This window comes from Cyprinus carpio, chromosome B22 (assembly GCF_018340385.1).
Source record: "Cyprinus carpio isolate SPL01 chromosome B22, ASM1834038v1, whole genome shotgun sequence".
NCBI classification, from domain to species: domain Eukaryota; kingdom Metazoa; phylum Chordata; class Actinopteri; order Cypriniformes; family Cyprinidae; genus Cyprinus; species Cyprinus carpio.
The window spans coordinates 9,353,833-9,371,126 of record NC_056618.1 but is presented as its reverse complement, the minus strand read 5'-3'; the positions used below and the strand labels follow the sequence as shown (position 1 = coordinate 9,371,126).

The 17,294-nt window shown below is 35.0% G+C and overlaps 2 protein-coding genes and 1 long non-coding RNA gene across 3 annotated transcripts; all 3 read right to left on the bottom strand.

The window, feature by feature from the left end:
• Window positions 1-5,834: 5,834 nt before the first annotated feature.
• LOC122141553 lies at window positions 5,835-7,342 on the bottom strand. Its single transcript, XR_006157903.1, has 3 exons — window positions 7,332-7,342; window positions 6,829-6,956; window positions 5,835-6,622 (listed from the first exon to the last, which is right to left on the bottom strand). It is a non-coding gene; the product is annotated as an uncharacterized LOC122141553 (long non-coding RNA).
• Window positions 7,343-7,359: 17 nt separating this feature from the next.
• Window positions 7,360-10,392, bottom strand: LOC122141470 (the record flags this gene model as incomplete). Its single annotated transcript, XM_042748965.1, has 2 exons — window positions 8,452-10,392; window positions 7,360-7,664 (listed from the first exon to the last, which is right to left on the bottom strand). Coding segments are annotated over exons 1-2 (663 nt in total), but the record flags the coding sequence as incomplete, so codon positions are not given.
• A 3,929-nt stretch (window positions 10,393-14,321) lies between these two features.
• On the bottom strand, window positions 14,322-17,029 carry LOC109069585 (protein sidekick homolog). Its single transcript, XM_042748963.1, has 5 exons — window positions 16,715-17,029; window positions 15,956-16,276; window positions 14,673-15,008; window positions 14,450-14,561; window positions 14,322-14,358 (listed from the first exon to the last, which is right to left on the bottom strand). The coding sequence occupies exons 1-5, from the start codon at window positions 16,764-16,766 to the stop codon at window positions 14,322-14,324; spliced, it is 858 nt and encodes a 285-aa protein (XP_042604897.1). The 5' UTR covers window positions 16,767-17,029.
• Between the last annotated feature and the right edge of the window lie 265 nt (window positions 17,030-17,294).

The following is a 17,294-nucleotide window of genomic DNA, read 5'->3' as shown; positions in this document are numbered from 1 at the left end:
TTGATGAGCGGAATCAATGGTTTATGATCCGTGTGAATTACAAAACTGTCCAGACCGTACAAGTACATGGAAAATCTCTCACAAGCCCACACCATGCTGAGACATTATTTTTCAATCTGTGCGTATTTGCTTTCGGTGTTGGTTAAGGTACGCGAACAGTAAGCTACAGGTCTCAAACATCCATCATGCTGCTGGAAGAGGACTCCTCCTAGTCCATAACTGCTAGCGTCTGCACTTACAATGGTTGGTTTGGTCACGTCAAAGAAAGAAATAACTGGTGCTTCAGTCATGAGCTCTTTGACTCTTGTGAGCGCTCGTTCCTGTGCATGACTCCAAGTCCAAACTGTATCGGCTTTAGAAAAATCCCAAGTCCCATATATATATATATATATATATATATATGATATATATATATATATAGATATATATATATATATTATATATGTGTCACAGGGTCAATCTGGAGTTGTGGGAGTAAATCCAGCTCTCCTAGATAAAGACTCATTTGGTGACACTGAAGACTTGTCCTCTGAAGAAGAAACTCATAACCAGTCCAATAGATTGTTTATGTTTTTTAATGTTATCAGATATCCTGGAATATTCAGTGTGAATAGCCTGTGTTTTGGGTTATGTGCTTGTTCAATGTGGACATTTCTAAAATAATAATAAGAAGAAGAAGAAGAAGAAGAAGAAGAAGAAGAAGAAGAAGAAGAAAATGGAATGTTAACATTATTGTTTTTAAATTACAATAGCAAATCATGGTGGACGAGATGAAAGTTTTTATCACAGTTTTGGATTACAATCCTTGATTTGTTAAGCCGTGTTTAAAGTTATAGTGCAAAATCACTCTAAATGTTTGGCTCTCATCTGATTGTTCATATAGCGTCAGTTTTTTAATTTTGTGCTTCTGCTGCTGTTCTCGATGTTATAATGTGCACATTGTAAACAATAAAATCCTACAGTTGACTTCAAAACTTTGTAAACCAGTATTTCCAGCTCGTCCATCTGTTCCAGTCATCATCAGTAACTCTTCACAATGTTCATCATCATCATCATCATCATCGTCATGTTCATTGTTGTGTTCAGTGGTGAATGTGAGTGATGTTACTACTCTCTCCTTTTTGTAATTATCTACATGCTTCTGTATTTGCAACATTTATTATTTTTGTACTGTTGTTCACACAGGTCAGATTTCTGAAGATGAGAGTAGCAATTGTTGTGTTTCATGACCCAACGTTCTACGACAGAAACACATAAATCAGTAAGATAATTTATTTCTAATTCATGTTGTGTGTGTGTTTTCTATCATTCATCTGTCAAGCTGGGTTTCCATCCCAAAGTTGCGAATTTAACTGGAATATTGCATAAAACATTGCGAACAAGCACTGTTTCCATCCAACGAGTCAAAGAAAACAAAATCATCACTTCCTAATAAACTGGCACTATAAACCACTAATAAAAGTAGGAGAATATAATAATTTTCAAACATAAATTACTTGTGCCTCAGAGCAAGCAGATGAAACTCAATGAATGCGGTCATTGCTTTCGGAGGTGGATGCTGCTGTTTGGGAACACAGTCGTGTAAGACATTTCTGGGAGGTAATTATACAGAAATACTTTGATGACAGACTTTGCTCGTGCATTTCCGAATTACCATAACAACATTTCAGATGTTGTGGAATGAGATCGGCCCACTGGTTAGTCAGGTTTTGCAGTCCATGGCGAAAAGTCACATGACTGTTTTGATGCCCTTGGAGGAATTTATTCGCAAAATGCATTTCCATCTCCCATTATTCCCATCAACCCCTTATCGCACAAGTCACCTCAAAAGCCACCTGCAAATTGCGAAAATAAGGCATTTTTTTTAAAGTTTTTTTTTTTTTTGCCTACTTCAAAAATGCATTAAAATAAGGTGATGGAAACATAGCTTCTGAGAGTCAAGATGTGGATCAGTGTGCTCTTCAGTTTTTGTCTGTATAATAATGATCTATCACATACAGGCGCTGATTAATGCACAGGCTTGCCTAGGCTGCAGCCTAGGGTTGGCCGGACAATTTTTGTTTATTATTTTAAATTTATTTCAGCGCGAACAAAAAGACGCTCACTTCCCATAAGAAACATCACAGCAGCATTCGTTGCAGAGCGTCTGACAAAATGAATGTCTTGTATTGTATAATAAATGCTCAGCACCGCAGAGAGTTTGCGCGATTGTTAAATCGAAACCGAAAGTAAAACGCGCACACGTTTTTAAAACGTTTTGCGACTCAATGTGCGCAAATTAGTCTACATAACATATCTAGGCTGTTATTAATATGTAGGATATAATAGGTTGTCTCGTTTTCTATAGCACTGCATCGTGCTTGAAAAACATTTGCCTCTATTTGCACTTTTAATATAGAGAGAACACTTATTGTTCCGACTTAATACAACTAAGAAGAGTCTAGAGCCAACTAAGACTATTGTATATATATTTTTTTATTTATACAGTGTTTTATTTCTATGTTCAATTTGTGAAAAGGAGTTCAGTTAGGAGGTTAAATGTTCTAAAAGCTTATAATAATTAACAATAATTAATGAACAGTTCTAAGGTCTGAAGAGACTGAAATCATAAAGGAGAGAAGCCAATCAGTTGAACAAAATCTTTTACAGTACTTGAGTGTTGTTGTCTTTTACTGCAGATGATAATTCATACTCAGAAATAGAACTGAAATGACATTTATAACGAGATGATTAGTTAAATACATTTTTCAAGTCATGTTATGTTATGTGTAAAAATCATCTCGTGTCTTGAGTTAAGTGCAGTGGTGAATAACGTACCTGACAGTCATGCTCAAGTAAAAGTACAGATATCTTACCAGAAAATTACTTTGGTGCATTAAGAGGAGCCTCACACAAAGAGCAGCCTAGGGGCCCCTGACCACCTTAATCCGCCCCTGATTACATAGTAATATATTTATTCAGTGTATATTATACTGATAATATAATAAAACTAACCATATGACTGTGTAAAAAAAAAAAAGATAATAAATAAGTTCCTTAAGGAAACACTGATGAACCAATATAATAAATTAAAACAACATATGCCTCCAATTGCCTGTTCATATTATAATAAACACTCAATTAAACACATATTACATTGTTTTATTTCCTGTAGGTCTTCAAGGCAGACCTTTTCAGACCTATTATAGATTGACTGATAATAATCGATATGACCAATATCTTCGATTCATATTTACATCTTTTTGCTGTCATCACTTTCATTTACGGTATAGTGGTGGGTACAGCCATGGTGGACTTCACCTTCATCCAACCTAAAATACATCAAAGCTTTTACACACATATACAGAGACTGCTGATTGGACACTGTGTTAACAAAGCTAAGGATTTAGGATCTTACCTAATAAACTAACAATTTTACCAAGCTCTTCCTTATAGGTCTGTATTCCCTTTACTTCTTTAAGCACGTTTACTGTATGTTAGCTATACACAGTTGCCATCTACAGGTCATAATAAGAATAACACCTGATCACCATTGAAATTAATTAAAAATACAATGGACAACACTGCTTCAGGAGGGAGCAAGGACCAAATAATAAACCATCGCAAAATCATGTTTAGTAGGGGGCGATCCGCACCCCAAAGTCCTTATCTGAATCAAATGATTTGCAAACCCAACCCGAAATCCTGATCTACAGTAAATCAAATTATTTGTGATTATTGAGATGTGAGGAGCAATTATGGTTGCAAGTTCTGTCGTTAACAATAGAGTTCAGTGGAACTTGCGACCATAGTTAGCTAACAATGGCCGAATAATGATTCATGAACCTGCTCCAAAGTTCTAACCTAAATCGAATTAGAGAATTGAATTAGAATGTTTCAGGTTTTTAAAAGCTCAATTTTACCGATACTAGTGATGCTGAAATTCGAAAATAAATCTCTTTTTAGTGAATCAAGTTCAAATCAATCGGAACTGTTCCAGCATAAATTGACTCAGTAATTGACTCAGTCAGTTGAATCGGTTTGTCCGTTCCTCTGCTTTTTGCGCCTTCAGACACCCAGATAGCATATTTTAAACATTTTGTTTTTGTTCTTACACCACACATGTATTAAATATATGTCCTTAAAAGAGCAAGGATCTCTAGCATATTAACTTCTCATGGCAATATCAATAGTATGACCTATTTCAGATAGGTAAAAAATTACAACAACATGGTTATGTCCTAGCTGAGTTTCCTCAGCATTCACACTGTTCTGACCAGCAGGGGTCACCAGATTCGACCGATTCAAAAGAGTCAATCATTCTAAGAAGTAATTGTTTCAACTGATTTGAAGTTTTGACAAGGTTTTGTTTCTCACACTAATAGCAATATTTGGCAAACTGTCTGGGAGAGGAACCTCATGGAGAGGAAACACCTTGAAGTCTTTGCTTGCTGTGCTTCTTTGGCTGTTTTTATTGCTGGGCTTTTTCCTGCAGGAGCCAGTGAATGGAGTGTTGACTGATAACCAGGAAACAGGGTGCAGCATGCAAATAACACTATTCAGAGCAGCAGCAAAGAGTACAATGAACAACAGAGATGGAGACAGCACTGACAGCAAAAACAAAACAAACCATTGCCAATGATCAGCAGCCCACAGGACATGATAATAAAGCCACTTTAGTGAAAGCAGGGCATCAGGATTGAAGTCCAAACTTGATTCAGTATCAGCTTGTTAGTTATTTCTAATAACAAGAGAGACATATTTTATAGAAACATGAATATTCCAGCCAATCATGTTTAAATAATATTTATTGCATAAACATACAAAGATTATTTCCAAGAAAAAAGAAAAAGAAAAAGGGTGTTTATAGAGTTGGGAAAACTATGACCTTCATGTCTACTTCATATTGTTTTTTGGTAAAAATCTGTGGTACAGGATTTTGAGAGGAGTTTAGCATATTAGCTTTGAAACTTCAGTGACTTTTCTAAAAATATTTACACAACATAAATAAAAAATCATGATATACTTCTATATTATTTACAATAGTGCACAGCAGACAAAAAGACAAATCCCAAAAAAAAGAACAAAGGAACAAGAGTGATGCCAAAAGAAAGAACAAAGGAAACCGTAAGCTTAAGACTATCTCAAGTAGAGTATTGAAGTGAAAGCAAGCGTCTTTAAACAGTGATAATATTCTACAGGACAAACACATCAGCAAAATACAATCACAAAATAATCAATCACACTCAACATTCACAGCTGAACACACTTCATTATGGAATATGCCAAACATCTCCCCTCTCATGCCAACAAATAAAATGAAAGAACAAATCAGCACCTCATAAAACATCACACAATATTTAATTGCAACTACAGGTAAGATGATTGAATATTGCAATTTCAGTTTTTGACTTATTTTTGCACATTTCAGTGATGAAAGTTAAATACAGTATATCTATCAAATATATGAAGATTTACTATACTTTAAATGCATTATCATAACTGGCCACATCACTTTCGCTTTCGTTATGAAGTACACATCAAGTGTACACACGCGTGTTCATGATTTTGCCAAGTAAGACATGTTCCTGGATTAACATCTTTTGATGAACCTGGATCAACATTATTATCCAAAAAATATAGATTTAACCCAATCCCTACCCCTAAACCTAACCTTACCCATACTTTATTCCTAAAATCAGAGGGAAATGATAGCTGATTAACAAGGGTGTAGAAGCACCTAACTCGGTTGTTAGCCTAAAACAGATATTTTCTAAAAAGTTATATCTCAATTCTGATTGGTTGATTGGAATGTTGTTCCAGGATCAACAAGGATGTTGATATTTTTTCATGTTGTACTTGGTGAAATCACACTCACCGTGTTGATTATTCTGTAACATTCCTCCTGACAAACAACACATTAAACATTTTCCAAGCTTAAATAACAACATTTACCACAGTCTGTATCATGTATCTTCCAGTTACAGGCACTGAACATCATTAATACTCTCAGCAAAGTTTTTCACCAACAAATCAACGGATTTCCAACCTTATTAAGGCTGGTTTTGGTTCTAATGTAGCGGAAGGAAAGTGTTTTCTGATGAAGGTTGATGACTAAAAACAGTGTTGTTTAAATCATAAACATTACCAATGTAATGATACAATCTTTCCCAGAAACAGCAACAATACCAGTTAAACCATTGACAGTAACAATAGAGCCGACTGTCCTCCAGAATAAGACTGTGTGTGAGGAGAAAAATCCTTGGTGAGGTAATTGTAAAAACACAGCCCATTCTGTCGGCAACTAGTGAATATATGCAAGGCAAGACCAACATAACTGAAATGTCAAACCAGGTATCAGTTATAGTGCAAAGACAAGAAATAGATAATGTCTCACTGTTCCCGTCTGAATCACTTTAGCAGCTTTAATAAACCTCTAATAAATAGCCCTTGCTGTTCCATAACATGTTGTTATGTTTAATTTATTTCTTAATTCTCTTTAGTGTCCCTTTCAATAAAAGTATCAAAATTATAAATGATGTTACTTTGTTTTATTGGCAGCCTCGGCCTGAGTCTGATTCAAGGATGTTCTGTGCCACTAAAAGCTCTTTTGGATTCCACTCTGTGGATTAACATCTTCATCCTGTAAGAAAACACATTCACAAATAGTAAAAAGTAAAAACACAATTTACCAGAGACTCAGAATTGTGTGTGTGTGTGTGTTTTTTTTTTGTTTGTTGGTTTTTTCTCCTGTTGCTCGTACAGAGGTTTTCTTTCCCTAAATATTTAACACTGTCTTCTGTGAGCATTTCTGATATTTATGTCAAATCAGCTGTATGTAATACTTACAATCTGTGGTACTGGTGTATGGCTCCTGCGGTGACAGTAAAACACACCAGTTACTGCAGCAGCCATCAGCAGAACAACAATAACTATTCCTGCTACAGCAGCTGTAGACAGACCTGAACCTGGAACAGCTGAAGACAGACAGTCTTTATTATAGAGAGTGAATGATAATCCATCCAGTATTTAACAATATATTTGACTGTTATTGAGAGTTTTTGTTTTTTTTTACTGTATTAATAATATCCTTGACTGATATTTTTTTTACTTTGGTTATTTGTTTGAAACTGATTTAACTGATAAATGGCAAGCATCTGTTTTAGCAACAGCAGCATCACAGCACTGTGAGATCAACAGGAAACCATACTGACAGGAAAATGATGTTATGCATTTTCCTTGTTACTAACATCAGTCAAAGCATTATGCCATCAAAGCTCCCTTTTCTAAACACGCCACATTCCAGCACTTACTAGTTTGATTAAAACTAATGGTTTTTCCAAATTCCTCACCAATGACTGTATATATTAACAAGTGACAGATGGTGATACTACAGCTGCTGTCACTGATGGTGATCTGTAGTTTATAGAGTCCAGAGTCTGTGGTTCTGCTGTCTGTGATGGTCAGAGATCCAGTCTGATTGTCCAGCTTCAGTCTGTCTCTGAATCTCTCTTTACACTGATCATCTGTACAGATCGTACGCTGATCTCCAGTGATTTTAGTCTCATTAAAATACCACGTCATCACATCATTTGGGCTTTTTGTTTTTGCAGATTCTAAAGTGACAGATTCTCCCTCCTTTACTGACTTTCTCTTCATTTCATCTCGTTCAGCAGCAGAAACACCTGAAACACAAACCAACAGCTGCTGGAGGATCTTTTGTGGGAAAACAAAACACTACACAACATGAAAGATCTGTGAACGTGACTGCACTTGCACAAGCTATTTTTTTGTCTTCTGAAAAGAAACATTTTGAACTGTGCTTAAATGCACTTTACATATCAAATCCTAAGTCAAACAGACTATAATAGAACCTGGTCAGAGATGGCGTGATTACTTTCAACTTCATCTGAGCTTAAACTGCAGCTTTTAGTGAAAATCAAATTTACTGTTAAAACTATGGAAATAACTTAAGGCCTTTCACAACAAGACAATAACAATAATCGTGAAGATTCCACAAAGCATCTTTAATGATAACAGCACAGAGAAAAACGTTGTAGGAATCATTTTCTGATTTTTTTTTTTTTTTTCAGCTGGAAAACAGTAGAAAACATTGACAGCCAATAATAATCCACCCTGCTTAAAGAGCTCCAGCATTTAAAGTGTCACAACAAAACTGCAGCACTTTTAATGAACTTAATGCTATTGTGTGTTGGTGTGGACAGTAATATAGCTATCATAATATTTATCATCCTAGTTTGAATGGGATTTTAATTTAAAATCAAAATATGCTGATTAATAATGCACTGCAGATGTAATTTCAAGAGTAAATCCTGCATTTATATGTAGATGTAATATCCGAAATTGGGAAAATACTGTGTAAATGTACAGGTAAAAAACAATAAAAATCAAGAAATGCATTAACAACACTTTAAACATATAACTGCATTTAAACAATCATTATTCACTCACCACTGACATTAACATTGAAGATTTTGTCACTGCTGCTCCTGCTAGTGATGATTCTCAGTTCATAATCTCCAGAGTCAGTGGTTGTGATGTTCATGATGGTCAGAGATCCAGTCTGATTGTCCAGCTTCAGTCTGTCTCTGAATCTCTCAGTGCCTACATTACACTGAACATCTGTACAGATCAAACTGAGATCTCCACTGATTTGAGCGATGCGAATGTCATTGAAATACCATTTAATATCTTCTTGTTGGTTTCTTTTAACATCAGTGTGAAAAATGACTGAATCTCCCTCCATCACAGACACCGACAGTTTATCTGATCCAACACCAGACACACCTGAAGAATAAACAGTTAGCATAAGCCAAGCAAAACATGCAGTAGTGCTGAGAAAATGACTTTTTCCCCCTTATAAATGACAAAGATTTTGAGTAAAGAAATATGCCTGGATTCAAAACACGTGCAAACAAACAGCAGAAGAACATCAATGATTCATACATCCGAAAAATCAGACAAACAGACATGAGTCTCATAGATGATCCACACTGTTAGATCACGCCTCCATATCAGATCCAGCCCCTGACGCCATGCAGATCCTGGCAGAAAATACCAGTTTTTCTGGTAACAGAACAACTAGTCAGCAAAATAGTCACATTTTCAAAACCAGTTAACAGCAGTATGGGGCAAGTTACTCTGAAAATGTAATTCTATTACTGATTACTGATTACCCATTTTAAAATTAATCAAGTTATTTTTCTGATTACTTTATTTCAAAAGTTGTTAGTTACATTACTTGTTACGTTACTTTTTCACATCCACAACATCCCAGCATAAACGCTCAAAGCATCAACATTCACAAACCACTTTTATATTTAACTAAATGCAAGCATAGGCTGTGCGTACTGGTTTGGCATGGCAGAATACAAGCATGGGGCTATCCCTTTATCTCAGTGTATCGCAGTCTCACAAAGCTCTATTATAATATATAGTCTTTCTACATTTTGTGTGTTATAATGAGACGATTCGTGAGCATGCAAGATTTCAGCACTGCACAGGAGCTCTAGCGTTTTTTAGCGGTGATTGGCCATTACACTCCAGAAATCCACATTGCTCAACGCTGCAAACACTATATAAACAAGCGGCAACCTTCTGTCTCTATTGTGAAACCAATACGGAAGAAACTTAAACTGCAATATACTGACTGGCCGCTAGAGGCTGGCTCCAAAAGGGAGTCAGTCCCATAGACTCCCCATGTTAAAATGCCCAACTTTACAGCAGAAAAAAAAAAACGTTTACAGCCTGGTGTAAAAAAATTGGTTTTGGTCTATTTTAGTGTTGTCAAAAGAACCGGTACTTCAGTATGAAGTCAGTACTAAAAAAATGTAAATTTAAAACGCGCTCTACAAGCTCCTCCTGCTGGCAGAGAATTAATTTGCATATATAAGCCACCACAAATAGAGTGCAAGTCTGTGGGAAACATCGCTTCTGTTATGAATACAATTAAATATTTTAATTTGAATGTCAGGTTTAAATGAACGCTGTTATTAGAGTATTTAACCGTTAGCATAAGCGCGGCTAACGCTAATATAATGAGAATTAGAATTAAGTTTATTTATTAACTATTTAATGCTCATATAACTTATATTAGGGTAAACAAAAAAGGAGGACATGATGATATTTACTATTTTTACACGCCAGAGGCTTTGAAATGAATTGTGAGTCTAAAATATGCGTGTTAGAGAATGTACAAATGGTTAACATTGTTTGTGTCATATCAGACAGAAAAGCAGTTCTGGGCTTTTTTCTTAGTTGTTATCCGTGGCTTTAACATTCAAATGCCCTTTAAAATTAAATATGTACATAGTTTGGATTAAATGAAAGTATAGTCAATTTTTTTTTTTTTTTTTAATTAGCATGTTTTTGTGTTTTGCTCTGGTACTGAAATTGGTACAGAGAGCCGTGGATTTTCACTGGTATCGGTACTGAATACTGAAATTGTGGTACCGTGACAACACTAGTCTATATAGCTGATTTCGCCCTTCATGACAACTGTGATAATAATAAAGAACATATTTTATAATTTAAAATAAATTTAAATCATATTAAGCCTTAAAGTTCTGCATAATTAAGGCTGTGGCCACTTGAGTGACAGGTGGATTGCCACTGCTGACACTGCCGTCGAGCTAGGTGGGTGTGGTTTCAGCAACCAGCTCCCGCCTCTTTGCACATTATCGATTGTCCGGTAGTGACACGCGGTGATGCACTGCCAAGATGGCGACAGCCGGATCCGCCCACTTTCAGCTTCGAAAACGCTCTTCAGAAACCTACGAGTGACGTCAAAGACCCTACGTCCATGTTTTCATAAAGTCTATAGTTATAAAAATAAACTCTGCCTAGGCTTGCACCTGTGTTATTTTAGTTATATTTGTTGAATTGTACATCGTGTACCACGTACATCATGAATTTATCTCTCCATGCTGAGTTTTTCGTTGGTATTATCCACCTCGCAGGCGCTTTATCAGTCAAAGTAGTTATCAGGTAGAGGAACACTGCATGTGCTCCACCCTCTAAATTATAATACTACATTCTGTTGGAAATGATGTAACGCAGAGACCTCGTCTTGGAACTATAACCTAATTACTGTTTTGTAAATTATAACGTGATAAATTACTCAATTACTAAAAAAGTAATCAAATTACCGTAAAGCGTTACTAAGTAGAGTGTTACTGCCCAACAATGGTTAACAGCAAGTCTGGTACTCAAAACTGTATTAAGTCTTCTATCAGCCAAGAAGTTTCCTGAGTAAAGCCAGTGAAGAGCAAAGTCAGGAGACAAAGGGATGATAACAAATAAGCTGAGTTTGTTGTTTAATCTTAACTGCATACGTTCCAAAGCTCAGAATTCATCTGACCAGCAGAAATCTAGTAAGTGTTATTACCACAAACAACAGCAGTGGAAAATTCACAACATCATCCAGTAACGATATATATATATATATATATATATCTATATAGTTAAGGAAATTTTTTTTTTTTTTTTTTTTTTTTTTATCGGCTAAAGACATTTTCTCTTTCTCTTGACGTCAAATATCCCTTGAAACCCACACAATCCCAAAAAGACCCAACAAACATGGAAAATTGATTATATAATAAATAAATATAATTATAATCAAAACAGGCAAGAAGCAATGAAATGAGTATTTAAATGGTTTAAATTATTATTATAAATGATATGACTAAATGGAATAATACAATTGTTATGGAAAAAGCCTTGCATTTGGTTCCTCAACTCCTTTGTCACACCTTCCCACGTACATTACAAAAATTATTAAATGATTAAATATTATAAGCAAATTAATGCATGAATAAATTAACGTATGAATCAATGAATGAATATAAAAAAGCCCTCCTGAATTGAAAAACTAGTCCTACTTTTGGAATCTCCCATGTAAATTACGTGCAAATTATGAATTATTTGTTCTTAGGAGTTGTTCTCAGCCTAATCATAATGTTGACACAAACCCGGATCTTTCTGACACTACAGTGCCTATTATAAGCTCACAGAAACCGGTGCAACAAACTTTAACAACAAAGGTCTTACCATTTGTTGAGGAAAAAAAACATACAGGGCGAACAAATGAAATGAAAGCTTCATTTCACATCTTTTTTCCCTTTAGAAAATGAATGCCTTGTCAGATTAATAAAAGTGTTCTTCTTTCTTCTGCTTTAATGGCGATGCAGTTGTTTCACTGGTTCAAGTGAAAGTAACACTGGAGCCTCCCTGGAAGGGTCGAGTGATGACGTTGGAATGTCCAGCGTATAAAAAAAACAGCATGTTCTTTGTCCCATAAGCAGCGGCTGGCAAATGTTTCTTTGACTGCATTAGGCAACTTTCTTTAATGTCATGGCCATAGAAATATCACTCCACACATACTGTAATCAATCAATCAATCAATCAATCAATCAAAAAAAATATATATATAGATTTATATATTAAAAAAAGTTAAAATTAAATATAAAACCTAGATAAAAGATAAATACTATGATATTAATGAATCAAAAGGATTTGTAAAAAAATATATAAATGGGTAATTAAAAATATATAATGTTAAATGCATGCCAAATTATTAAAAATACAAAAATAACATAAAAAAATAAATAAACATTTTTTAATACAAAAATACAAAAACCAAAAAAAAGGTCAAAACAGACCATTTTTAATTTAAAATTAGAGCAGTAGCAATAATATATAACCTAGATACATACATACAAAAAATAAAAAGAGGACCTCTTAGGCAGTCAATTCATCAACAGTAACCCACAGCACCTGCAGCTTTACTCCACCCTCCAAACACACAGAGACAACATACAAAACCAAAAGACCAAAAACCACCTGCCAACTGAAAATGCAAAGCCTGCAGATAGAGGCATCATGTGTCGCCCCGCCCCATACCTACTCTGATTGGTTCGATTGTTTTTCATTGACATACATGATAGGACATGTGTGCGTAGTTAGTGTAGGATGGAATATGTTGTTTAAAAAGCTTTAGTGTAGGATGGCAGAAAAAAAAAATAAAACGAACATGTTATGCCTGTAAACTCGCCATGTCCATTACTGTTTGGGCAATGAGTTAAGCTGATCTTTAGGCTAACAGACGAAACAACCCACTACATTTTAGTTGACACCTCCAATACAACAACCGCAGTCGTTCAGTCTGCCCATGGTTCGCCAGGTAGGATATGTTAGGCTGAAAGACTATAGCCTGGCTATTATCAATAATAGCTTTACGTCAATGTTATGATAAAACAGCCATAATCAATAATATAATAACATAATGGCTATTATTTGATATTTGTATGCTAGTGTTAGGCTATATCTAATGCATGTAGGCAAATTTAGCCCTGACAAGACTGCTATTGTGAATAAAACAAACCAAAAAGGCTTTTTTTTTTTTTTCATGGATCACGATTCCAGTGGGGCGCATAGAATTGTTTCTTTCAGACTGAGAAGTTCAATAATATGATATTAATATTGCAAGCATGTGTGGGAAAAAATGTGTATAAGGCCTAAAAAATATTTTACACACCAGAAAATCACGATGCCCCCGGGTAGCCAGTTTCTTTCAAACTTCTCAAGGGCCTCTAGGCCCATAAGTCAAACTGGCTTGGTCAGTTTCCTTCCGATCGGCCTCAGTTAACCTTATCTGTGTCTGAAAAGCCCCACACACCCTGAGCAGCAGGAAGGAAAGCAGAACAATAGCGGGAAATATGAAAAACAAATATAATTGCCCACAGATTATCACATTACATATGTCACAGGATACACCGCCTGTACAGTTAAGCTGCTATTGAAAACAGTGCATAAGTGTTGAAATCTGATTCTGTTATTTCTGATAACACACAGACATATTTTAGAGACACCCAGACTCCTCCTGTTATAAATGAGTCCTATTTTTAATAATATCACAAAACATACAACAGATTAATTTTCCTTGTTTACTTGTTCAGAAAAGAAAAAAATAACAACATTGCGTCTTACAAGGAACTGAAACTTTCAGAACATACTCTCAGGCAAAGTGTTTCACCTGATTTTTAAAGGCCCACATTAATACACAAAACAATAAGTCATTAACTTGTCGATTTCTCCACATAGGTAAGTTTCAGCTCCTCTTCTTCCCATCACTTCCTAATAACGTTTCTTTCAAAGAAAGTATCAAATTGATAATGACGTTATAACTAATTTTATAACCAGCCTCATCCTGAGTCTGATTTAACGTCATACCAAGTCCCCTAAGCAATGCTTTTTTTTCTTTTTCCTTTTGATTCGTTTTTTTTTTTTTTTTTTTTTTTTTTTTTTTTTTTTTTTTTTTTTTTTTACCCCCCTTCGGGCGGGGATATTAACATCATTCTCCTGTAAGAAAAACACAGATTTTACAAAATGGTAATTGATTGATGAACAGTGAGTCATATATCTTGTTAAATCAGTTGTGTGTAATACTTACATTTTCATTATTTGCGGTTTATATTTCTTCTGGCGACAGTAGATCACACCAGCAGTTACAGTCGCACTCATCAGCAGAAAAACAACAATAACACATATCCCCACTGCAGGAACTGAAAACAGTCGGTCAGAGTGAATGATAATAATATGGTTTTAGCAACAGCAGTTTAAAACAGCATCAGAGCTCTGAGAGTGGACAGGAAACAATGTTCACATATACTCACAAAAGACAGTGACGTTGAATCTCTTCACTCTGGTGATACAATGACTGCTGTGGCTGATGATGATCTGTAGTTGATAAAGTCCAGAGTCTGTGATGTTCATGTTTGTGATGTTCAGAGATCCAGTGGTTTGGTTCAGCTTCAGTCTGTTTCTGAATCTCTCTTTACACTGATCATCTGTACAGATCTTACTCCGAACTCCAGTGCTTTCAGCGATGAGATTGTCATTATAGTACCACTTTATTGAATAATATTTGACTTTTGTTTCAACGTATTCTAGAGTGACAGATTCTCCGTTTATCACATGTCTGATTTGATTTCGTTCAGTAGCAGACACACCTGAAACACAAACCGACAGCTGCTGGAGGATCACTTTGTTTGTTATTCAGACAGATTATAAGAGAAGCTGGTCAGAGTTGGATGAGTATACACTGTCAACTTCATCTGAACTCAACTGCAGCTTCTTGTGAAAAACATTAACTGTTAAAACTAACAGAAATGGCTTAAGGCCCTTTCACAACAAGGATAATGATAACACTGTTGACGAAGATACAGATTTAAAAAAATGTTTTAAATTTAAAACAATATTGATAAACTATAAAATCTTTGACAGCCAATCATCACGAGCTCCAGCATTTAAAGCAGCAGAAGACAAAAACTGCAGCTCTCTTTTAATAACAGAACTATATTGTGTGTTGCTGTGGACACTTATATTGCTGTTGTTATAGTTATTGTACTAGTTTGAATAGGACTTTAGTTTCAAACCAGAATAAGCTGCTTAATAATGTATTGCAAGGGCCTTCAATGTTTTTTAAAGCATGGACCCCCTTAGGTGATATATTCATGGAGCATTGATAGAAAAGAATAAGCTGCTTAATAATGTATTGCAAGGGCCTTCAATGTTTTTTAAAGCAACTGTAGCACGTCATTGTTGTTGCACCATGACGTCATTTTCCATTGTTGTTGCATGTGTCATTTTTTTGTATATTAAATTTATAACACAATTCATTAGTTGATCACAGCTGTCAAATTATTTTAATGGATTTGCAGAGGCATAGATTATAATTTTACTAGTCAAAAGGGCAACTGAACATTTAGCTGAACTTTAGGTTTACGTTTATTAAAATTAACATTTACATTTTTCTATATGGACAACCCATAATCACTGAGTATTTGATATTACTGAGGGTTTTATAATAAAATGTAGTTGTAAAGTGTAAGCAACAGACCAAAAAGACAATGAAATATTTTAAATATATATAAACTGCATTCATTAAATGACTCACCAGTGACAGCAACATTGATTGTTTTACTGCTGCTGCTGCTGCTGATGATCTGTACTTTATAAACTCCAGAGTCTGTGGTTCTGATGTCCATGATGGTCAGAGATCCATTCTGATGATCCAGCTTCAGTCTGTCTCTGAATCTCTCAGTGCCATTATTACACTGAACATCTGTACAATTATGACTGAAATTTCCATTGATTTGAGCGATGCAGGTGTCATTAAAATACCATGTAATATAATTTAGTTTGCTTGCTTCAACACCAGTGTATAGAGTGACTGAATCACCCTCCTTCACAGACACTTCATCAACACCAAACACACCTGAAAAAAAAAAAAAAAACACAGTTGTTTTTTTCCTCCAAAACATCACAAAGATTTTGAATAGAGAAATATGCCTGAATTCAAAACACATGCAAACAAACAGCAGAAGAACAACACTTATTCACACATTCACTCATCAGACAAACATACACAAGTCTCATAGATGATCTCCAACAATACATGCAATCCACACAGATCATGACTCCACACCAGAAATATCAGATGATGCCATGCAGATCCTGTCAAAAAAATCAATTTTTTTTTTTTTTTTTTTTTTTTTGTGGTACTATTCTGCAAAACTGTCAAATACTCAAAACCTGATCTTAGTTGTGTTTGTGTCAATGCTCAGACTTCGTCTGACCTGTAAAGCCCTTCACAGGTCTCAAAAAGATATTGGTGCAACAGCGGAAAAGAGATTATAACAAATAAAGGTCTTACCATTGCGGCATAAAAACAAGATCACGGCAAGCATATTAAAGAGAGGCTTCATTTTCACCACTTTTCATTTAAGGGTATGAAATCCAGATACAGATTCATAAAAATGCTCTGTGCTCGTAAAAGTGTTTTAGTGGCAATATGGTTTTAAAGTGTCATCAGAGCCTCCCTGTGCAAGGTAGAGCGATGATGTAGTGAACGTTTTTATGCTCATGCAAAACCATCTGCAGAGTCCAGAGAAAAAAAACTAAAAAACAACAGAGCATCATCTTTTGTCACATAAGCACCTGCTGGTACATGTTTTGACTGCATTATGGCAATAGAAATGTCACTCCGCACACACACACACACACACACACACACAATCAATCAAGCAAAAAATACATACAACAAATAAATAAATAAATAAATAAGGGGACAACTATAAAAGAAGTACAAATAAAATAATGAAAATAATTATACAAGTGCAAAATATAAATATATAAATACAAATGCATCAAATAAAAATACATAAAAACAAATAATAATAATAATAATAATAATGATAATAATAATAATAATAATTAACATAAAATGACCAAAC